Source organism: Oryzias melastigma, linkage group LG13, assembly GCF_002922805.2.
Source record: "Oryzias melastigma strain HK-1 linkage group LG13, ASM292280v2, whole genome shotgun sequence".
Lineage (NCBI taxonomy): Eukaryota > Metazoa > Chordata > Actinopteri > Beloniformes > Adrianichthyidae > Oryzias > Oryzias melastigma.
The window spans coordinates 15,149,748-15,173,171 of NC_050524.1; the positions used below are offsets into that span (position 1 = coordinate 15,149,748).

Consider the following 23,424-nt stretch of genomic DNA (forward strand, 5'->3'; position numbering starts at 1 on the left):
AGGATTTCATGTCTGCCATGGACACCAGTAATAATCAAAACACAAAAAAGTTCAGCGCATCTTATAGGTCTTATAGGGTCGAGATGACCCCACTCCCAACATCAACTGTTTTCAGCTGTGCTAACGTGATTGCACAAAGGTTTACTAATCATCTGTTAGCCTTCTGACACATTGAACAAACATGTTGAACCATTAGAACACTGGAGTGATAGTTGCCGGAAAAGGGACTCTAGTCTATATAGATAACGCACTAAACAAACATTTGCAACTAGAATAGTCATTGTTTAATCATTTACAATATTAATATTGTACGGAATGGATTTCTGGTCAGTTTAAAGTTATCGTATTTGAAACAATTAGTCATTTTATTTCAAAAATATGAATATTTCTGAGTGACCCCAAACTTTTCAATGGTAGTATAAGTTTACAGTAAATGTTGACTTGTTTTGCTGTCACCTGTTGATAGTATTGACAGTTTTCTGCTGCCCTCTTGTGGTTGCTTACACAACCTCTAACTCACAATGTATCAATGTATGCTCTAATTTTTGAGGAAAGCTATAAAATACAGATGTAATACAGCATCATACTTTTTGAAAATAAAAATATTAGTCAATATTCTCTCAAATGGAGCAATTTCAGGGTTTGCGGTCCTAACATTTCTTGAAAAACTGTCTTGTGAAGTGTCCATCCAAGCATAATCAAATCTGCTGAGGCCTTTGATCAGTACCACCAATCCTATCAATGGATGTTTTAGTTTCAATATGCTTTGAAAAGTTATGAGAGTGTTTGATTAGATTATTACATTTACAATCAAATAATTTTTTGAGATGCCATACCAATCATGTTTTGATTTTGTTAAAAAAAATACCGCAAAATTATTTTTCAGTGGTTTTTGGCAGGCAGTCCCTCTCAGAAATAGACAGAAAAGTAAGAAATAAATTAAAATATTTTTTGTCAATATCAACAACAGCACTGGAGGTGCGTGGGGACCCATCCAAGATGGCGGCCGCACTAGTATGTCAGCAGGTGGCGACAGTCCATGTGGGATCTACGTATGTAATGTATATGTCTGGTAGTGTGTATATGGAGTCTATGGTTGGTTGGTTCGCCTTGAAGTACGTCTGAGGTTGGGCTAAACCAACTGAAAGATCATTTAGTGTTCCACCCTCAAAGAAACTTCATTATCTGGCCACTATAAAACTTTTTGGGAGACTTCATTGTTTAAGAATGACTTAAGTCTAAACAAGAAAAAAAATATAGTAGGCTAATTAACCAATCAATCAACACCTATATTCACTCCCGTTTTAAATGCCGCGATATTCCTCTTTCATGTGGCCGCACTTCTTTGATGTTTTATTTGAACTAAGAATGACCGCAACTTTAAAAAATAGTTTTGAAAATGTTTTATTTATGTCTTGTTACTTTTTGTTTTGGGTGACATCAGGTGAAAGTAAAAGAGCCTGAGCGTTAAGTAGACCTGCCCTCGTTTTGCCAAACGTTTCCTCTTTCCTTCCACCACATGCTGCTTTACTGCATTTGTCTGCGTGTCACACAGACCGGTCGAGCAGTCGCATTCTTTTCGCGTTCAGCTCTTAATGTAAAATCTACCTGTGTTTTGTTTTTTTGGACCTGGTGCTCCTTCAACTCCCAACTTTAAGGTGAGTTTACATACAGTGTCTATTTAAAATGCACTTGAAGTGTGAGCTGTGGCTTCATTTTTTAATAAAATGTATGTGTTGTTTTTTTGTTAATACTTTATACTCTTTAAAAAAAACAAGATTGTTGATAAATGAGACTTTAAAGCCACTTTATTCAAAAAGCAGCATTTAGCAATACAAAAAACTTCCCTTTAAAGGCATATGTCACAAACCTTAGAATGGGAAGTGGTTTTCTATTTAGCCTCCTAACTGAACAAACAAAAGTGTAAAGATAAAGAATGATTTAGCGCTGTAGTGTTTGAGAAACTTCACTTCTTTTTAATGTTATGTTGTTTAGATCATATTTTGGACTTGAAGATGTTTTTCTTTTTTTATGGCTAACTTCCCATAAAGGAGTATGTGTGTGTGTCAACCATGGTGGGTGTGTTGGAATGACTGCATGTACTTTGTGTCATTGGGGCACAAGACCGTCCGTCATTCATCCTGCTGTTCTGATGGAAATCTGAGCATGACACCTCCTGCCAGAGGGCGAGGCGAAGAAACAAGCCACATAAAACAGGATCATAACAATTCATGAAACCATTAAATTTATCTGAAGAAAAAAATATGTTGAAAGATAAATAATAATAGTGTATATTCCTTTAATTATGCTAAAGGAATTACAAAACCTTAATTTTTGTTTGTGATACTCCAACAGTTGGTTAAAATCCACCCTTCTCACAGGTGTGAGTCATAACAGGGGATTAGTTGTATTTTTTTTATATAGTTACACAAGATTAGGTGTGCTGTGCATATCTGTGCGGTTCAAGATGAGTTGTTGTTTCCATTGTAAGACTTCCTGTCTCATTTCCTTCTGAACGTGCTTCTTGACAGCAGAGCGCGATGCCTTTTAAACGCATCACTTTCTAATACAAGGAAAACTTTCTAAATAATTGCCACTTTTAAATGATGTACGATGGGTTAGAATTTACATTGCAACGAGATTACCGTCTGATCCATATATTTTTAACGCTGCATCCTCTGCTGACATAAACACCCCTTTTTAGTCTCGAGCGATAAGATAAAAGTGAGCAGTTTGTCTTCTAAAGTCAACTTATGACTGGATTGCCAAACTTGTGTGGTTGATGATATAAAATAATTTTGACAAACTGGCACCTGTGTTGTCAGATAACCACATGGTATGGTTAAGTCCATGTGCCAACATTTAGGTGAGTGTACCATTTAAGAAATTCAGGCCACCACACAAAGCCTACATTCAGTTTGATGTTAAGTGTTCTAGTTCTAAGAATCCATACATCTGAAACTTTTGTCAACATTTGAAAATAGCAAACTTTGCTAAATTTATGTAATAAAGCTTTCTAAATTCACTGAGACAAATTAATTTGGGGATTTTTAAAAATTATTCGAGGGAACTGAGATCGATGTGTTCATTTAAAACCTGGTTGTAGCAAAGGCTCAGGTTTGAATGAATGTGTTATTCATTCTATAGGGGTGTAACGATTAATTTTAAAGATTCGATCTGATTCACTGACTTATTATTGATCCAGCCAAAAATTCAACCAGTGTGACTCAGAGATAAATACCTGGTATTGAACAGAGCAGGTGAAGTTTTCCAGATTCCTTGTATTTCTTCAAGTGTAAATTAAATTTGTGAAACAAAAATGAATGGAAAATCCATTGAAATTTTTACTTCATGAAGTTCAGCCAAATGTTTTTACACATCAATGTAATACAAATTAGAACATTATTAGAACATTTTACCACACTGTACTGTCACAAGTCTTTGCAAGTCTGTGTTTCCACACACTGGATAATAAAGATGACTTGATTTTATTTATGTATTTTTTTATTTTTTTGCAGTCATCAAATGTGTGTTGTTCCCTGTGATGGCACTTGATCTTTTTCCATTATAGTAAAATAACCCTCCATCCAAATGGTTTTCTCCCAATATAGCTTTATTTAACTTTGAAACTATTTTATAATTCGATTCCATTTTGTTTTGAAATTATTTCAAGCAATCAAAGTAAGAATAATGCATGGGCAATACAATATACAGAGGTTTACAAATGTACAAAGTTATGTTAGATATAGGATAAATAAGCATCAAATGTATAGATGGCTTGAAAGGAGCAGGAGGAAATGTACCTAAATAATCTCAGCCTGGATCAACCTTAACATTTTCTTTACATGAATAATGAATATACGGTTTAGAATTTAAAATCAGATATTTATATCGTACCAACACTGATTCAGGCCATTTAGAATCGTCCTTAACCCATATGAACCCATGGTGACATCAGTTCAACAGAAAATTATCAGAAATGGGTTCTGTGGTCCACTTGGTTTGTAGTATATTCCACATCATTTTAATTTTAAGGAAAACTTTGTCTGTGCTCTTATGGGTTAAGTGACAATAAATCACATAACTACGTAAATAGACAAAACACTATTTCAGACTTTATCATAGCATACGCAGATCAATTGTCAAAATTCACGCTATCCTTGGTTTGTCTTCAGGTCCATGTTGGTCGGCTCTCTTTCTTGCAGAATTGCCACTTGACTTGCTGTAATTCTGAAATAATTCAAGTTTTTAGTTGAATATGATGATCGTTTGGAGAATTATGACACGCGTGTGATCGCTGACTCAGAGCCAGATCACTTACGTTATACAGATCAATCTGGCTACATTGAAGAAGTAAAAATTAATGCATTTATAAATTGTTACACCCCTAATTCTAAGTCACTTTAAAAAAACTTTTAAAAAAGAAAATGTTGTGGTAAATACTGATTAAACTATATTGCATCTTGTCTTCCTCCCTAAATCTTTGTTTATTGTCTATTGACAGTTATGCTAGTTTGAATCCACTTATTACTTTTCTCAATTATTTATTTTATAGCCTTTACTTTTTTATGTGGATCATAAATTTTACATTTCACATTTTACCACCTAATAAAAATAATACATATAGAGATAGAAAGAAGTAAGGTTTAGTACACTTAATATTTCAAAAAACCCATACATTATGCTTATTTTAAGTGTATTTTTATTTAGTGTGATCATATTCCTTCATACTTATTTTAAATTAAAGGTAAAAAGATTATTTTTGGTCGAGTTTTTTCTTAAGAGTGTTGGTCAGTCAATACTTTGAGTGTACTTAGTGATTACTCATCTGCTTGTTCCCACAGGTTTGTCCGATCTTTACCTGGATGGAGCATGGATTATCAGTATTAGAATGAACAAACTGGTTATTGTACAGTGACTCGATGGTTACTGTCTTACTGTAAATGAGGAGTCATGGTCTGAGTAGCACAGTTGCTCCAGTTTAGGGTGTGTCCGACGGCCTGTTACTACTACGGTGTGCAGGATGGGCCAAACTCGCTCTGATCTCGCGCACACCAGCACCACCGCCGCCGCCTCCACCTCGGGGAGAGCGACGTGGAGAGCCGAGGAAAAAGCCCGTCGACTCCCCAGATTACGGAACAAAAGGAAGCCGCCGAACAAGAATCCGATGAAAAACAAGGTTCTGGCTTGCTTGGGAAGAAGAAAGCGATATCAGACTGAAGCGGAGTTCGGCGGGGGAAACCAAGCCGCAGACCAAGCAGCGAGCAGCGGCCACAGAGTGGGAAAGTTGCCGCGGGACGAGGTCGTGTGGGCCGTTGGTGGATACCGAACAGAACCGGGCTGTAATGAGACCGAATGTGGTCTGGAATGTGACGTCGACTGTGGGAGACACGCTTTAGAGAGCTCGGCGGATCCAGCTGATGTGTCACGCTTGGGAACGCAGAGCAGTGAAATTAGCATTGCGGGCTACACGGAGCCGAAACCCGCGCGGGAGGACAATGCCTCGGATCCCCCAGCAAGAGCCATGGAAGGTAAACCACACGGGGGAAACAGTCAGGATTGCACCGTGTCTAACATTAAGGCTCTGACTTGCAATAATCTGAGTTTAGCCCCCGTTCTGACCTCTGACCCGGACCCTGAACCAAGTTTGCCCAGCTTGAACCCAGATAAAGGTCTGGACGGTGTTGTATCCACGCCGGAGGCCAAAATGACCAAAACTGACTGCAGCTCAATCACGTGTCAATCGAACCAGGACGGAAACCCCAACTTCACCGAGACACCAAAGAACTCCGATCAGATCCTCAAGAGTCCACCAGGAGGCCCACGTTTCCCAGGAACCATCCCGAAGCTCATCATAACAAGAGACCCCAGTCCGACCCGCTCGGCGGGGACGCCGGCCCTGCTGACCGTGCAGACCGATCTCTGCTCCTTTCTGGAGCTTCACCACGACGACGAGTCTCCGTGCTCGGACAGCGGTTGTGGGGGCTCCCCTGCTCTGACGCGCAGCTCCAGGAAGCTATCGAAATCCTCGTCCATCGGCCTGTCTTCTGCTTCGTCCTTCGAGGAGTCCGAGGACGACTTCACCGGCAGCGACATCGAGTCCAGCCTGTCGCCGTCTCGGTCTCTGTGCAGCCCGGATGATCCTCCAGGGGTAAGTGGATTTTAAACTCCCAATTAAAACAAACACACTTTTAATTTCAGGTATGAACTGCAACAATCAAATAACTTGTTCCCAATACAATTTATCATAAAACACTTCCAGATCTTTTCAAACCACAATTACGTTTTACTGCTGCAGGAACTTATGCAAATGTTTATGACTGCATGCCCTGGCAGACATGCAATTTTGACTTGAGGTTTTTTTATCTTAAAGATCAGAAACAAAGTACATTAGCGGAAAATAGAATGGGGAAAGAAGTGAGTAGGTGTTGAAAGCATGCCCCAATCCTGCACTGACATGTTTCAGTGAACAAAATGTCCAAACCAAAGTCTATACCTTTGGAATGTCAAACATCTGGAATACATGCATGGACACTTTGGGTGCATCCTTCCTGACACAAGAAGGAGTCGGTAAGCTCATAATTATATGCTTTGGACCAGAATTCTTATTAATAATTGGTGACTAAAAAGAGATGATCATCTTTATCTGCACTTTTTATCGTAGGTATGCAAGTAACAGAACCATGATCCATTTGTGGTACAATAGATTCAAAGAGCTAAGACAAATTTTTTATTATATTTGGTGAGACAAACCGATCAGCTGGGCATTTTAAATAGGACCGAGATACTTTTATTTTGGAGACCAAAAACCATTTAAATCAGTGGAAACTTTAACGTTTCTATGAGGTATTATGTGCTTTTTTTTACTTCTACTAGCACACATTTCATTAACTGCAGTTTTTAACAGGCTATACAGACACAAAAGTAGTTAATGCAAAAAGTCTTGAGTTCCTTGACAATAAGGAATGTGGTTTTAAAATCTCCAACTATATTAATGTAAAATTGTTCTTTTATTTATGATTTGTAGTTTTTAGCAAAAATCAAGCAGCCTGTGTTGTTTTTTTTAACGACTTTTTCTGCAAAGCAGCAGGAGCTCATTATAAATTTGCCTCTGGGTTGTGGGTAGGACTTTTGGCACGGAAGTAACCTTTCATTTAAAAAAAAATCCCCACATTCCTTTTGTTTACACTCTCTCCTGTTAGCTTATAGCTCCTCACAACCCAAGCTAACATTAGTGTAGCAAAAAAACAAAACAAAAAAACAGCGAGCAATATTGGAGCTAAGCAGCTGTACAATTTTGCAGCAGGTGACAGCTCAGACGAGGAAAACAAAGACGTTAATGGGTCTATTCGTCTTCAAGTTTAGAATTGGAGCAAAGAAGGGAGACTTTGGCGGTTTCTGCGGCACAAACCTGATTCTTTTTAAACCGCAAGTTTTCATCTGCTCCCAATTCATCACACTTTAAATTAAAAAATACTCAGAAATGCAGCTTAAATCTTAAATTGTTTTATACATGTTCCCCATTATGAGAAAAATACTACAAGAACGTGTTCAAACACATTTTCATTGTAGTGGGTCTTTAAGTTTTAGGTAAACTATTTCACTTGGTGTCAGGTGGCTGTGACTGACCAAACAGACTTGGAATATTTTCAAGCATGAATGTTTCCGCTGATGCTGTCTATAGTATTTTAACTTCCCTTACTGTTACGTAAATGCTGAATATCCAGGTTTTCTGTCTGATCCACACCAACACATCCCAAAAGGTTGAAAAAACCCAGAAAATGACTTTTTATGCTTATCTCAACACATGTGGTTTTTGTTTACCGTCATGAGATTGAGGAAATTTTCATTTCTGTGCTGCCTATCTGTCTCCACTCATCTGCAAATACGTTGATAAATCTTAACAAGTCAACCATCTCCATGAACTCTTTCTACTGAGGATCCACACTCACAGTCAGCCCCACCGGCTGTTTACTCATGCAGGAAGTATTTAAATGCCGCATATTCCCTGAGGCCTGAAGTGTCTTATTCAAACATTTTTTAATGTTCAGCAGCGAAACAAAGATTAACTTTGATTTTTTTTTTTTCAATTCAGCTCACAACATTTTGAATCATTTGAAAATTGTTTGATTGAACTTTAGATGTTGTAAAGCTGGCGACAAAGAGTTCATTCACTTTACCAGAGATGAGAAGTTTCATAACTGTGTAGAAATACTTTTCAGGGTTCAGATTACATTCATCCATGACTTAAAGAACAAGGTTGGTGACACTGTAATTTCCAAGCTTTTGTATTTTTCAGCCAGGAAATGAGCAACTCAGCAAGTTGCACTCGGGCTGTCGTAACAAACAGGATGACGCTGACCTGTGGTTTCTGATAACAGCCTTTTTTAAAAAATTTTAATAGGGGTGTTTTGTTTCCTTTCATTATTGTTTTATTGCAATTATCCAAATTAGGGCGTGTGTTTGTTTGTTTGCTTCAAGTGCCGTTTCATTCCAGCTCCCAACCCTCCGTCTACAATTTGTTCACACGGTGACGTGAGAGCTTAGCTGCTTACACAGGAACAAGCAATGCTGTCTTGCATTCAGGGCTGAGAGTGTGTCATGGAAAATTGAGCAGAAAGCTGAGCCAGTTGCTAGGCAACGCCTTTGCCTTATATGGCAGGGTATTTTTTTTTGTCTATCTCTGTGAATGCATTGAGTTGTGAGGGACAGATTAGATATAAATTCCTTTAAATGTGCTTTCCCCCAACAGTATTCTGTATTATTAGAAGAATCAAGTATTAAAGACTGTTTTGCTCCAACTTGAAAAGATGTTTAAAAGCAATCCTAAAATAAAGCCTTCTTTGTTGCTTTATTGACCCAATTTTTTAATATTGTTATCATATTTGGCCACCATAACTCAAAGTTTTACATATTAGATTACAAAACATTAGGAGAAAAGTTTGCTCAAGGTGAAGTTAGGATCTTTTTACGGTTAGAGGCTATATGAGGTTGTTTTGCCCAGGAGCACAGTGAGATTTGAACCACCTTTACAAATGATGAGCCTCAGAAGCAGCATATCTTTTTGCTCTTGCTTAAGGAAAGTGACTTTTATCAAAGTAAAACAGTTGTTCTGGGCTACTTTTCAGAGGAAAACTGTAAATTAGAAAAGGCTGAATAAGGAAATTTGTATTATGTCTCCTTTGTTGAGACACACTTCATTGTTGTTTCAATTTGCTCAGCAACCAGCACATCTGAGCTGCCTGAATACCTGAGATGCGGGAAAGGGATGTGGTTTATATAAACTAGTTGTGAGAGGATCTATAGCCGTGCCTGAAAACACCCTTTTGTGCGTTCGTTCGTATGTTGTAACTCCTGTAGTCGGTAATAGTCGTCCGACAGGTTCTTCTTTCTACACACACACATACTTGCCTCTGTGTGTTACAGAAGACCTGGTCGCGTAGACAAAAGCGGAGGGTTGGGAGAGCGCCGTTGTCCCTACCCCCCGCGCGGCCGTGTCAGTCATGAATCTGTCAGGAGGTTGGCCCAGCATGGAGCTCAGAACGGGCCCTGTGGCGATTATAGGACAAGGGGAGGAGAGGAAAGGTTTCACTGAGAGGTTGGAAGAGACGTTGCATTGTTTGGAGTTTTGTACCTTCAGGGGGGACGGGGTGAAGGATTTGGAGGAGGAAGAAAAACAGAAGGCCGGTTCAAGCACGCATATCGGAGAAACAAAGGCAAAAAGACTGCTGCAGGTCAGTAGGTGTGTAATGTTGATGATGGCAACAGAGATGTTAAAGGGGGAAAGATTAAATCGAGACGCTGTGAATTGGATGTGACAAAAAGAATACGGAGAAGAAGCTCTTTGGGACTAAGATTAGCAAACAGGATTAGGCTTTGTAAGCAAAATTTACATTTTCTTCCCAGTGGTGATTCAGACGGTTTTTTCGTGCTTCAGTTTTTAGGCTATATGTGCCTTTGTGGACACTAGCCTCTCTTTTCTACTGGTGAGATTGAATCGTGATGAACTTAAATAAAAACCACTGACAGATGCAAATTCAGCCTCACTCTGTAAAATTAAATTACTAACCTGAAGCTTCATTAGGACATATTAAGCTAAATGTTAGTAAATTTGAATGATAACTTAGTTTTGGTTGATTTTTCTTGCATATGAAAATAATCTGCAGGTTTTCCTGTGACTAAAAGAGGTAACAAGCTTGTAAAAACTGCTCTCAGTATCGTCATATGACTGTAATGGTTAATGTTTTCACAAAGCTTATTTTCTTGTGACGATCAGAGCTTAATCTGTCGTTCATCATATCTTTTTAGAGCATTAGTCAAGCGGTTTCCCAAAAAAATCTGCTGATGTTTGTTGTTTTCTGAACCTAACGTAAAATAAATATGCAAAGCGGAAAATGTAAAAAAAAGAACTTAATACAAATATAGAGATTTGAAGTTGTAAACAGCAGAAGAAACCGAAAAGCAGTTCAAATATGTCAACCTCAAAGCTTTGAGGAGATCTAAGTTACTCCTTGAAAGCAAGAATGTTCAACTGAAGCTCTGTTAGATGTCATGAGTTACTTAACCCTTTAACACCGGAGCTCTAGTGTTTATGTTCTTTGATTTGCTGTAACTTTTTAATTGTTAACATGATCAACGTAATTCCAGTAGATTTTAATCTTTTTTGATCAAATCTACTGGAATTACATTGATCGTGTTGATGGTTAAAAAGTTACAGTGTGTTAAATATTTTGTATTTAAGCATCTGGGGCGACGCCCCAGGTTTTTACGTTTTTTTTTCTCATTTATATTTTTGTGCACTTTATTTTATTTTTTTAGCTTTATGGTCATCAGCGTATTATCTTTTTAGGTGCTTTCTATATTAATGAGGGGCATATGAGCTCAGGGACAATAAACTGTCAGCATGAAGCCACTGGAGAACCTGACTTTAACAGGAGTAACGTAAGAAGAGACGCTGAAAAGCTTGGAAGTACTTCTCCCCTTTGTGTGCTGGTTTAAACAAGGAAACTGCTCTTAGAAATACTTTTATTTGTGTACAGTAATTACAGAGTGTTGCGCAACGAGGACAAAATAGCAAACCCTTGGAATGTCGGCATCCAGCGTGGTATAATATAGAAACAATGAACAAGTTCGAGGCAAGAAAACCAAAAAGGGGGAAAAAAAATCGAGAAATAATCTAATCTTTGTTGGTATAGTCAAGCTAATGAATATATATATATATATAATTTTTTGGTCAAGTTTCTGGTTAACTTCAGAAAGAAAAATCTAAACATCGTTCTTGTTTTTGATAATTTAACAACAAATCTTGAAAATGTTCTCAAAAGTTTTTCCATCCTCATAGTTCTGCAGCACTTTAAAGCATATTTGTGAGAAGCCGATATGAAAAGCTGCTTTTCTCCACAGCAGAATCAGCTGATTTGCTGTGATTATGTAATCACTTCACACCTGTTTAGCTGCATGTCAGCCCCAGAGTTATTCTTCTTCAGAATTTGCTGGAATTACGTTAATTACGTGAACTGTTACCAGAATCAAAAGAATCTAAACAGTGTAGCTAAAGCTCTGGTGTTAGAGAAAAATATTTTTTTCAGAACTTATGACAGTAAATTGAACTTGAATCTAATTTTTTTAACTGCATAAACATGCATTTTTAGGCTATAACCTTAAAATCCAATGGTATTCTGGATGAGGATAGAAAACATGTCCATTCTCTTATAAAATAATGTGAGTAAAAATTACTTTGACGAAGATGTTGAGTACAGCGAGGAAGGTGGTTCCATGTCCGGTGCTAGCTAGTGCGTGACCGTGAAACGCAAGTTTGTATCCGTTTTCTTCTTCTATGGTTCAGGAAGGTCTATACCGCCTCCAAAAGTTCCTTTTGTGCTTTGAGATCCAAATGATTTTATGGCTGGTGGCTATCATAATCATAATAATAAAAAAGACAGTCAGTAGATAAAGTGACAATGTCGACTAATCATTGACGGTCCAACTACATGTAAAGTATTTGTTGAGTTTTGTCGATGATTGTCTGCATGAAATGGAGTGTGATGTTGTATTGAGTGATTGTGGCTAAGAAAAGTCCCATTCATTCTCATTGAAATGTGTCTCCAGTCCGTATCCATTGACCTCACATCCTGCAGAGATGATGATGTCTTTCTGCTCATGTGTGGCTCACCAGTGAGGCATGTCGATACAAGAAGAATTTCTGCCCTGTGGAAATTCTGGCTTCACGTGTTTTGATGAAACGCAGTTTTCGTCATTGTTCTTGGCACCCAGGCGGCAGAGGTCACTGAGATTCTTTTGATGTGACGGACGGATCAGCTCAGCGATCTGGCTCTCATTCAGTGCTGTTGGTTGGCTTTCTTTAAAAATCCTGACAATGGCTGACGTGTGCGATGCTGCCAAACCGGCCGAACAAAAGCACATCGAGGTATTTTACAGGTCAAAAGTGCTTTGCGTTGTCCAGCGGCCATTGATTATTTATTTAGAGCACGTTAGCTGCCATGGTCAATTCTCAACGATTGTAACCAAATTGTATTTAAACTCAGAATTACAATAATAAAAATATTTAAATAAGGAAAACTATTTTTTTTTCTTTTTAAATCTCAGTTTTGAACAATATATATTTTTTTAAAGTTTTCTAGACCAGGATTGGTAAAGTGGAAGCCTTTTTCCTCCTCGCATAGCAGCACACCCACCGTTTGTTTTGTACATGTGTACACATTCTTCATTGGGGTTGTTATGACTCTTTGAACAGAGTGAACTGAATAGTGAGGAGCTATAAAAAGATTTATTTTATGATTACAGCTCGTTGCTTTATTGCTTACATTAATCTGTGCTGCGCTTACTTTTTTATTTTTTTATCCTTTTGACCAGAAGCAGTAAAGCTCACAAATCTTAAGAACCATAAAATGTTTTTTTTTTTTTGTACTATTATAACAGATGCAGAAATCCTTTTATGTCACTAGAACTGTCTGTCCATTGACGGTAATTTCCCGCTCAAGTGCCCTAATCGTTTCTTCCGGCCCTTCTGAAGTTTCTTGCGTCAATTCTTGTTTCATACTGTCCCTACTTTGGCGTTTCCCAACAGAGAGAAGCATTACACAAACAGACCCACCACATCCACCAGCAGCAGCGCACACACTATCAGACAGTACGATTCTGTTTTACGACACCACAGTTTGGTAAATGTTTTATAAACGGGCTTTGTCATGAGGGTTTTTCACCTGGCCTTGGGTAAAGGGGGCGGGCTTATCCAATGTCCACTGATATGTGTGCACACAACAAGGTGTGTTTTCCTTTAATGAGTAATCATACTTTTGGCCTCCGTTTAGCTCAGTTCTCTTTGTTAGACCAGCAAAGAAAACCTGTATGAGTCGGGGTCCAGATTTATTTTTTTAAACTTGTGGCTTTGTCAATGAAAATTATGATTTAGTTTTTTTTTTTTTTTTTTTTTGACATTCCAGATTAAGTCCTGGCAGAAGCTGAAGACCATGGTTCATTGCTCCCCTTTTGTCGTGTCCTTCAAGAAGCGTTACCCGTGGGTGCAGCTAGCTGGCCATGCAGGTATGCTCTCAGCTTTATGTTTTATTTTTAAGCAGCCTGTCCGCTAGACTTAATAGTGTGAAAGCCAAGCGAGGTGGCTTCATGTGCAAGGTCCAAAATCTAACAACATTTCCAGTGCAGAAACATTGTTATGACTAAAATGTGTATGCTGCCATATTTAGCTAAACGATACAAGAGAAAATCAGTCTTATCTGACTGAAAGGGAAAAACACTAGAAATGTCGAGCTGCTCCTTCAATCCTGGTTTCTCTCCAAGGTAACTTCCAGGCTGGAGAATATGGACGCCTGCTGAAGCGATACTGTGAGTGTGAGCAGCAATGTCTGCAGAAGCTAATGAAGGACACGCTGCGACCCTATGTGCCCGGGTACTACGGTGTCATCCAGAAAGATGAGCAGGATTATAATCTGATGGATGATCTGTTGGCTGACTTTGACTCTCCCTCCATCATGGACTGCAAGATGGGAAGCAGGTAAGATTCTAAAGTCGATAATGTCTCTGTGGATGTAGCTTCGAAAGAAACGTTTGTGTCATAACGACAGACTCTATCTTATTATGGTTTCTAATAAAAGCAATTGAAACTGAAATGACATTTTCACATCACAGGACGTACCTGGAAGAGGAGCTGTCCAAAGCCAGAGAACATCCACGCCTGAGAAAGGACATGTATGAGAAGATGGTGGCCGTGGACCCCGAGGCCCCCACAGCAGAGGAGCGGGCTCAGCAGGGAGTCCTGAAACCTCGCTACATGCAGTGGAGGGAGACGCTCAGTTCGACCGCCACGCTGGGTTTCCGCATCGAAGGCATTAAGGTCAGTGGTCCTCCAGAATGTCTTGGCACGCCCGACTTTAGAGATCGGAGCTGGAAAAGAAACTAAACAACTGCACACGTGTTTGGCAAGACGGACAACACGACTAGCAAAGGAATGGAAAAAAAAGTTTTGAGAACTAGCAGCTATTAAAGGGAGTGTTTGTGCTTTTACAAATAAATCCAGTCTGCTTATCAAGCCCTAAAAATACTTCAGCTTGACGCAAATGAAGACATGCTGACTCAATGAAGGCGTTTTAAGATCTACCTTTTGTTTTCAAGTCCAGTATCAAAAGCCACAATCTTCCAGACTCAACCCTTTTATTTCCAACTGAATATTCAGCACAAAATAGATTTTCCCCAGCAACGTGGAAACATATCAGGGAAGCTTTTATCACTGAAAGGAATTGTTTTCCTCATACTTATGAATTATTAATGAGTGACAAGCCCACGTAACACAAATGCCATTCTTTTCTCTTAAACAGAAAGCAGATGGAACTTGTAACACCAACTTCAAGAAGACAAAACACAAAGAGCAAGTGATGCAGGCCTTGGAGGACTTTGTTAATGGAAATGTTCAGATTCTGGTATGTTAGCATTCATTTTTTTGGATAAAGATGATAGAAAACTGGAACATAGCTAGATTAAGATTAGATAAAACAGCAAAACTGACTATTTAATAAAGTTAGGCAGCCAGTACTTTGAATAGTTGATTGAAAATGATGTAAGGAAGTTGGAAAATACACCAATACAAAAAAGAAATAGACAAACTTAAAGGAGAAAAAGCTTTGAATTAATTTTAAAGAATGGACTCTTTGCTTCACGTTTTCATCTTCCTTCTTTCAGAAATTGTACCTGCAGAGGTTGGAGGAACTGCGTTCAGCCCTTGAGCAATCCCAATTTTTCAAAGCACACGAGGTGAAGATGTAATCAGTGTTTGCAGTTTGCAAACAAACCTGTTGTCCCAGTTATAATTGCTTTATTTCATCTCATCAGCTTCTGTACCCAGTCTCTGACCTCTCCTGTCTGACTGGTTTCACGCAGGTTGTCGGCAGCTCTCTGCTGTTTGTGCACGACGCCTCCGGGAAGGCCAAAGTGTGGATGATCGACTTTGGGAAGACGGTTCCTCTGCCTGAGTCTCAGACGCTCGACCACAGGACGCCATGGCTGGAGGGGAACAGGGAAGATGGCTACCTGTGGGGACTAGACAACCTTATAAGCATTTTCAGCACTATGCTCAGCCAGACACCGTGAGGGGCGCACCAGACTTTGTGGAGGAAAATCAAGTTAGCATGAAATTGAGGAATGATTTTGGAGATCTTTCATTTTTTGTGAATTGTTTTGAGACCTTTATCCAAATGTCTTAATCCTACTTACGTAAGGAGAGGCGGCAAAGAAAAGCCGCCACTGAGAGGAGACGCAGAGCCTCGAGGACAAGTGAAATAAGTGAAAAGAAAGGCTTCAAAGTTAAACTTTTGTTACATGAACTTTTACTTTTTTTCCCCCTGAGAACACAAGGCTTTGATCCAATCAAAAAAATGACACTATCATCTCAACAGCTCCCTCTTCAGGTTAAAGTTGCACAAATGTTGCAGCTATGAACTCTTAGGAGCAACCGTCACTCATTCAGTCCTTCAAAAGCGTTGAGAAATGAAGCTCATCTTTGATGTAGCAACACTACAACAATGGTCCTTGTATAAACTAACTGTATGTAAATATAGCTTAAGTTAATGTTGTTTTTGCCTTTGAAATACTGTTTTGCCATCCGTGTACAAAATCTATGCCTTGCTTTTTCTTTTTTTTGATTGAGTTGTTTAATCATTCCTGGGCTGCGAACTTTCAGAGCTGGCCCAAACATCCAACAATTCGCATGTAGTTCCAAAGTTTTGCTTTTACTGTTTTCTTAATTTACATTTTTGTATTTTTTTTTTTTTTTTTTTTTTTAATGAACCGTGAACAAGTTAAGAGCTGTATTTTTTTTGACTGTATTGCACTATAGATCCTCACAAAGCCATCGAACAAAACACGCAGTGCCTCTGTCAGAGGGCAGCCGTGAAAAGCTGTGGTTACAGTTCGTGAATTTCGCTTTTGGTGTTCGGTTCTCTTTGCTGACGTTCTCATCGGCTCCACAGGAATGCAACGGTGTGACAGTTCACATAAAACTGGAATTTTATTTACAACTCTTAGAAGAATTCAGAAGAGATTTTGCAGTTTTAATTTTTAAAAAATACTTTTTCCAAGATTAAATCTAAGAAAAGAAGGCAAACAAATGCAGGTACTGGACTTTTTTTGTAACCTCAAGTGGAAATATTCCCACAAAAGAAAGAAAACTTCCACTTGAGAACATCTTTATAAACTGTATGTAGCTACACTAAATGAAATGTGGTCAAAATTTTAAAATTCATGAGAGTTCAAAGGAAAAACCAAATGCTGTTGAGCCTGTCATTCCTGTACTGGACAGTGTTTTCTGCAGGTTAACTGCAGCAATTCATGGATCTTCCAACAGTATCACATCAACTTTCTATAAGAGACGGATTGTTAAAAACTTCAAGTATTCTTTTTTTTTCCTCTTTGAAAAGTTTTAAGAATTCTGAAGCGACAAATGCAATAAACCTTTTTGAAATGAATACAGGTTTGTCATATGAAGTGGATATGAACAATGTTTTGTATTTTTAGGGTGTTATACATTTGCAAAAAACTTTGGGCAGAAATTGTTTCTCAGCCACAATCTGCAATAAACTTACCGTCAAAGGTTTTGGTTTGTTTTCTTTAATTTTAAGTTTCATTTTTTATCATATTTTTAAAGAAAGAAATAAAACAAGCCATAAATAAAGATTTATTTCAAAAGGCTTCTATCTACAGGTGGATATGTCTCATGTGGCATGAAAAGACCTCTGAAATGACCTTTGAGTTTGCAGCATCACCCTTGTTATTCTTGAGTTTGCGTGTGGAGCAACACCGCCCGTCCAGCCAGACCAGCTTCCACCCCTCCTTCAGGAACGACATACCGGGTCCCGTCGTTGACTCTCTGAGGGTCCATGCTCTTCAGCTGCTCATTGCTCTTAATAACACTGTCGAGGCTCCACAGCTGGTAGCGCAGACTTTTACCCTGCTTGGCGAGGACGTAGGCCTCCCTGAGAGCCGGGTCGCCAGCAGGACACGGTGAACTGCTGCTGGTGGCGAGGTGGAGCCACGGCAGCGTTGGATCTGGGCGAGTGTGCTCTTTACTGACACTCCCCTGCTCTAAACCAACGACAACTCCTAGAATAAAAAAACATGAACTCCCATTACACGTGACTTTAATGGTGGTTTTGGAAAAAGAAATTGATTTAATAGATGATTCAGATTCAAATATGATGATGAAACAAGTTTAATTCAGTCCTCAGAAAATGAATGGGTAAAATATCAAAGCAGTAAATTGGTTTTCCATATCTGCCGTAAATACAAAACACTTACTTTGCATTACTTATCAGATTTGTAGATCAGAATTGCATCAGTGAGACGTGTTCTATTAAGTTATTCAAGAATGCAAATGTAAATACTGAGGAATTTCACAAATTTGTGTTTATATAAGTCATACTTATGGAGAAATCCTTTATCATTCTGCAATCGTCTGCTTTGTGTTTTTGCTTGGGAGTAAACAAACTTTTTCCTTGTTATTTAATCCAAAACATGCTTAAAACCAGAAATTCTTAAGATGATTAAAAATATAACATGCATATTAAATTAACATTCTTTGGTGACGCCCAGTCCTGGTTTTTGAGGTTCCAGGTTTTGATCAACTCAGCGCTAGTGATCCAGGTAAACAGTAGGAAAAGAAGGGGGGTAGTGGTAGTTCTTGAGGCTTAAGGCAGCCTGGGTTAAAAAAAAAAAAATTGGTTGACTGAATTTTGAGCAAATTGTTGTTATTAAAATAAAACTCCTTATTTGTCTTGCTTGTTAAGAAAACAGTATAAACTGTTTAGCTTTTAATAACTTCAGTTGATTTTATCAAGCTTATAGAAGCAATTATTTTTATGAGTAGTTCCACTATTATCCAATTTCTTAACTAAACTATGACAAAACCTATCATTTACCTGAAATGACAGCCCAGTGTGCTCTGTGACCGCTTCGCTGACATGGTTCATGGTTGAAGTCCTCATCATAGCTGGGATTGCTGTCAAGAAATGTTCTTTTTATATTATAATAAACATTTATTGTGGCTTTTTCAGAGGTGCAGGATACGGGATGAGAACAGGCTGTCCTCTCCACAGGTGTCTGATGATGGTTTCTCTATTACTGCCATCCAAACCTCCAGAGAGCACTTCAGCCTTACAACCACAAGCCTCTTCTGCCAGCAGGCTCATGTTGTGGGCTAAAGAAAAAACAAAAAGCTTCAAGAAAACACATAAAATCATCTCTACACATAAAAATTGTTATACAATTTTAGTTTAGACTCTTGAGCAATTCGTTCAAATATAATTAAAAATAATTGAAAAAATAAAAGTGTAAGTAAAATATATACTTTCTCTTTCAGCACCAGTGCTACCTGAAAACATTTCCCCCTGAGCTGTGTATTCTTTGTTCATTGCTGTTTGAACCAAAGTCTTCATGTCCAAATCCAGCTTGTTCTGCTGGAGGTGAGCGGCCATCCACAACGCCACAAGACCACACCTGAAACATTGACGTTTTCACTCAGTAAGTAGGCCAAATATTTCAACCGAAACATCATTCTGACATAACAAGTAACACAATATCCACTTTGGGCTCTTAAAATTGTGTCAAGGGTTATTTTATCCCGAAGGCACAGTTTACTGACTTACTGTGGTCCATTCTGAATGAGCGAAGGCACATATGTGTTCACCAGAATCCACTGAAGGTCTTTCCTGAAACTAAATTAAAGATATATATATTTAAGAAGTCAAATGAAAATAAAAGTGTGTGACTTTCAATGGTGAAAGTACATCATAATTTAGGTTTGGTATTTAACCTCACCTGCTCTCCTTCTGCTTCAGCAGTGACCTTGCCTCGGTGTACTGTCCCTCTACAGGGCTGCTGTTGCTGGCTATGATCTGGTAAAGTTTCTTTGGTGGTGCTGATGCTGGTGGAGGAGGAGGCGGACAAGCAGCCAGTGGAGGAGGTGGAGGTGGCGACAAGCTGCAGTCCACCGGCATAGTTTAAATATCCTTAAACTCCGGTTAAAATCAGTTCTGTTGGACAGTGTAACTTGCATTATTATTATTGTTTTAACTAAGGGCAAAGTACCATTAAGTCTAGCGGGTGTTTGTTCTCAACTCACAAGATGCTTACCTTACACTTTATCCACTCTGTGGAGTAACCGTTCTAACATCTCAATATTTAGATCAAAATTAAAATAAAACGAGCAAACATTGAACCTGTTGCACTCATTCTTAGAAGAGGAATGCTTATCCAAATATTTAAGCCTACTTGGAGAAAAATTTGGAAATATTCTCGCCCGTCGTAAACAAACTTCCTAGTATTTAGCTAGCTAACAAGCTAGCTATTACTGCTCCATGCTCATATTTGGGCATACTCCTTCTTCTTCATGTGTATGATCTCTCGTAGTCGATTGTTGTACCACCCTCCAGTGAGTGGAAGTCCTTCAAAATTTCAAAATCAGAATTTCCCTCCGTTCAAAATAGATTTAGGTAAGAAAAAAAGTTAGGCTTATTACTTTAGTAATAAATGAGTCACAGTGTAATACAACAAGCTATTTGTTTTTCTTTTTGTTCTTCTTCTTAGAGATCTTAGATATTTAAAAAAAAAAGAATCTACATGTCAATATACCACAGTAAAATATGTCTGAAAGGCATATATTGGAACAAAACTCGTTTGGTTTTTGATGGAGAAATTAAAAACCGGAAATGACGCGTGAGTTAGCTGTATCGCGAGAAGTTAGAACGGAAATCAAAAAAGGCAGCAGGACTTTTCATTCACTCGAGGTGAGTGTGCTTCCTTCGCGCCGATCTGGGTGTTTTTTGTTACAATTAGCTAGTAAGTACGGCTATCTGATATTTTTTCTCTTTTATAACATCTATTGTGATAAGGTCAGACATATGGGTAAAATATGTCAATCATTTAATGATGATTCGTCTCAGTTAATACCGAGTTGTTAGCTTTGGGCTAACGCCTGTGTGCATTCCCGGTTGTTTGCTAGCTTTAGCTAGAAGTAGTACACATATTTTACCTGATATGCTTTGTTCTTTTCCAAATAACTCTTCGTAGATTTAAGATGACAACTCCAGAAGTGCGACCGAATCACACAATATATATCAACAACTTGAATGAAAAAATCAAGAAAGATGGTAAGTTTCTCCCCTTTTTCTGTCCTTTGGTCTAAAATCAAATGGGTGCTAAATGTTATTTCGAATGCTTCACTGTTTGTGAATTTTTTCTCTTCCTCTATTAGAGTTGAAGAAATCACTCTACGCCATCTTCTCGCAATTTGGTCAAATTTTGGACATTCTCGTTGCTCGAAACATAAAGATGAAGGGTCAGGCCTTTGTTATCTTCAAAGAGATCAACAGCGCCTCAAATGCACTGAGGTCCATGCAGGGCTTCCCCTTCTATGATAAGCCCATGGTAAGTTCAATGTTATTTAAAGTTCCTACATAGTTTTAAATTTACAAATATGCCCCAGAAAATGTTTAATTGTGAAATTAATCTTATTTTTTTTATGTACTTCTATGCTGTTTGTGAAATGTTCCAGTTTCACAGTTTGCATCAAATGAAGGAATTGATCATTGCAATCTTTGAATCTCTCGGCGTGAGAGGATCACTGAATACTTAATAGACGAGCTAACTTTCTGTTATCTCACAAACAGCTTGAGTAAAGTTCAAATTTCAGGTGGTTTGACTGGAGAAGACCGTTCTGTTTGGTTGATCCCTGTGGAGGAGGACATAGTTGCAGTTTACTTTATTTTTTTTGGGCCATGAAATTGTCTTTTCAATGGATATTAAAATAACAAAGTGACACACGATTTTCTAAATAAGTCTTGCCAGTGTCGCACGAACCCGGCAGAAGAAGGTTTGACCAACAACAGCCTTGGACACTTAAATACCTGCAGTCAATGCAACAAAGTACATCTTGTATTATGTCTGGTCAACATAAATTTTCATCCGTTTTTGTGCGGCATATAACATTCGCCATAGATAAACAATGCATTTTAATAACCAGTCAGAACAATGCATTTTCTGGCTGTCTATTTTTATTTTTTGGTGGTTTTGCACACCTGTAATGGTAGTACTACATATCTAAACATGTGTCTCACTGCAGCGCATTCAGTATTCCAAAACGGACTCGGACATCATTGCAAAAATGAAAGGAACCTATGTGGAGCGTGAGCGTAAAAAGGAGAAGAGGAAGCCCAAGCCAGAGGGAACAGGAGCTAAGAAAGCTGCTGCAGCCATGATGGCTGGAGTGCCTACTGCTATGCCTGTAAGTGGTAGCGTTTTGTGTGACAATAACAATGTAAGAACAAGGAAGGATGTAGCAGCTCTCACTCAGACAAGTGAAAAATTAAAAATTCTTCAATTAACCATGGTTTGATTGGAATTTTTTTTTTAAGTAAAATGGAACAGAAGTACTTTTTTAAAGGCCTCACATATGAGAATGTAGTACTAGCATTTAGAGGACATTGAAACCTTTAAAATGTGTCGTTCTTCAGGGAATGCCTCCTATGAGCCAGGCACCACGTATGATGCACATTCCAGGCCAGCCGGCTTACATGCCTCCTCCAGGCATGATGCCTCCCCCAGGAATGGCGCCTGGCCAGATACCCCCAGGTGCAATGGCTCCTGGTCAGATGATGCCTGGCCAAATGCCTCAGCAGGTATGGAATTGTTTTCTGGTCCATCAAATGTTAATTCAAAGATAAAAAAAATATTTTTTTCCTCCGTAAACCTAATCTTTGCTTTCTCCCGACAGGTTGCAGAAAATCCGCCTAATCACATCCTCTTCCTCACCAACCTGCCAGAGGAGACGAACGAGCTGATGCTCTCCATGCTCTTTAACCAGTCAGTATTGACTTGATTGTTTTCATGGATTGACTTTCTTTCCTGCCCGGTGTGTCAAAGACTGACCGCGTCTGTTTTTCTGTATAGGTTCCCTGGCTTTAAAGAGGTGCGTCTGGTCCCTGGTCGTCATGACATTGCCTTTGTGGAGTTTGATAATGAGGTGCAGGCTGGAGCGGCCCGGGATTCACTACAGGGATTCAAGATCACTCAAACCCATGCCATGAAGATCTCCTTTGCCAAGAAATAATTCCCTCACAGGTTGAAAATTTTTTTAAGTGGTGGAAGTAAATACTGTTTGTTTTTTTAATCAAATATTTGTTTTTCTCCCAGATAACATGTAAGTATGCTTTTTTTAGTCAGTTTGACAGAACTTTAGTCTTAAACTGTTTGAAAGCATTGCACCCAGGGTCTGACTTGTCAGACATTGTACCTGGAGCTTGGTTGTTTTTTTTTTTTGTTTTTGTTTATGAAATAGTTGTTTTTCTCCCAAATAACATGTAAGTATGTTTTTTCTCAGTCAGTTTGATAGGAGTTTAAACATTTGAAAGCATTGCACCCAGGGTCTGACTTGTCAGACATTGTACCTGGAGCTTGGTTGGTTTGTTTTATTTTTATTTTTTTATTAAAGAAATCAGATAACTTAATTCAGTGTCATGGATTCTTTTTTCAATTTTCTAAAACTTTTGTGTTTACTCCATCCCTCTTCTCAGACTGGCACCTGCACTACTTCCTGCCATCTTGTATTCTCCAAACTATAATGGGTATGACCTTGTTATTTATCTAAGGGTGTATTCAGACTGGAGCCGTCCGTTGGTCCGGACCGAGTCCTGAACCTCTGTATTTAGACTGTCTTCGGCCTTACTTTCCAGTTTTGGGCCAAAGCTCGCATACAAAACAACATGACTAAAGATCTCTTCGGTCGTTGGTCAGGACTTGTGACCGTGGAACAAAGCAATACGGTAATAATGGAATTCCAAAGCTTTCTAATCCTCGTTTTGGGATAGTTCATTTGCTCAAACTAAGCAGTTTGCTTACCAATTT

General features: G+C 38.6%; 3 protein-coding genes across 5 annotated transcripts; 2 read left to right on the forward strand and 1 right to left on the reverse strand.

Annotated features, from left to right (window-relative positions):
- Window positions 1-996: 996 nt before the first annotated feature.
- On the forward strand, window positions 997-17,121 carry itpkcb (inositol-trisphosphate 3-kinase Cb). 2 transcript variants are annotated; one of them, XM_024276761.2, is made up of 8 exons: window positions 997-1,658; window positions 4,845-6,151; window positions 13,464-13,563; window positions 13,819-14,032; window positions 14,167-14,371; window positions 14,853-14,954; window positions 15,214-15,285; window positions 15,412-17,121. In XM_024276761.2, exons 2-8 carry the CDS (start codon window positions 5,024-5,026, stop codon window positions 15,619-15,621), a joined length of 2,031 nt encoding a protein of 676 aa, XP_024132529.1. In that variant the 5' UTR covers window positions 997-1,658; window positions 4,845-5,023; the 3' UTR covers window positions 15,622-17,121. The 2 variants fall into 2 exon arrangements, with proteins under 2 accessions (XP_024132529.1, XP_024132530.1); XM_024276762.2 differs by having other exon boundaries at window positions 1,034-1,052.
- Window positions 16,289-20,227, reverse strand: lg13h19orf54 (linkage group 13 C19orf54 homolog). The gene is made up of 7 exons (XM_024276763.2): window positions 19,657-20,227; window positions 19,342-19,556; window positions 19,170-19,238; window positions 18,896-19,020; window positions 18,592-18,721; window positions 18,444-18,514; window positions 16,289-17,628 (listed from the first exon to the last, which is right to left on the reverse strand). Exons 2-7 carry the CDS (start codon window positions 19,518-19,520, stop codon window positions 17,297-17,299), a joined length of 906 nt encoding a protein of 301 aa, XP_024132531.1. The 5' UTR covers window positions 19,521-19,556; window positions 19,657-20,227; the 3' UTR covers window positions 16,289-17,296.
- Window positions 20,228-20,243: 16 nt separating this feature from the next.
- snrpa (small nuclear ribonucleoprotein polypeptide A) lies at window positions 20,244-22,684 on the forward strand. Of its 2 annotated transcripts, none has more exons than XM_024276759.2 (7): window positions 20,244-20,309; window positions 20,593-20,672; window positions 20,777-20,949; window positions 21,644-21,805; window positions 22,035-22,199; window positions 22,295-22,383; window positions 22,471-22,684. In XM_024276759.2, exons 2-7 carry the CDS (start codon window positions 20,600-20,602, stop codon window positions 22,628-22,630), a joined length of 822 nt encoding a protein of 273 aa, XP_024132527.1. In that variant the 5' UTR covers window positions 20,244-20,309; window positions 20,593-20,599; the 3' UTR covers window positions 22,631-22,684. The 2 variants fall into 2 exon arrangements, with proteins under 2 accessions (XP_024132527.1, XP_024132528.1); XM_024276760.1 differs by having other exon boundaries at window positions 20,289-20,361.
- The last annotated feature ends 740 nt before the right edge of the window (window positions 22,685-23,424 follow it).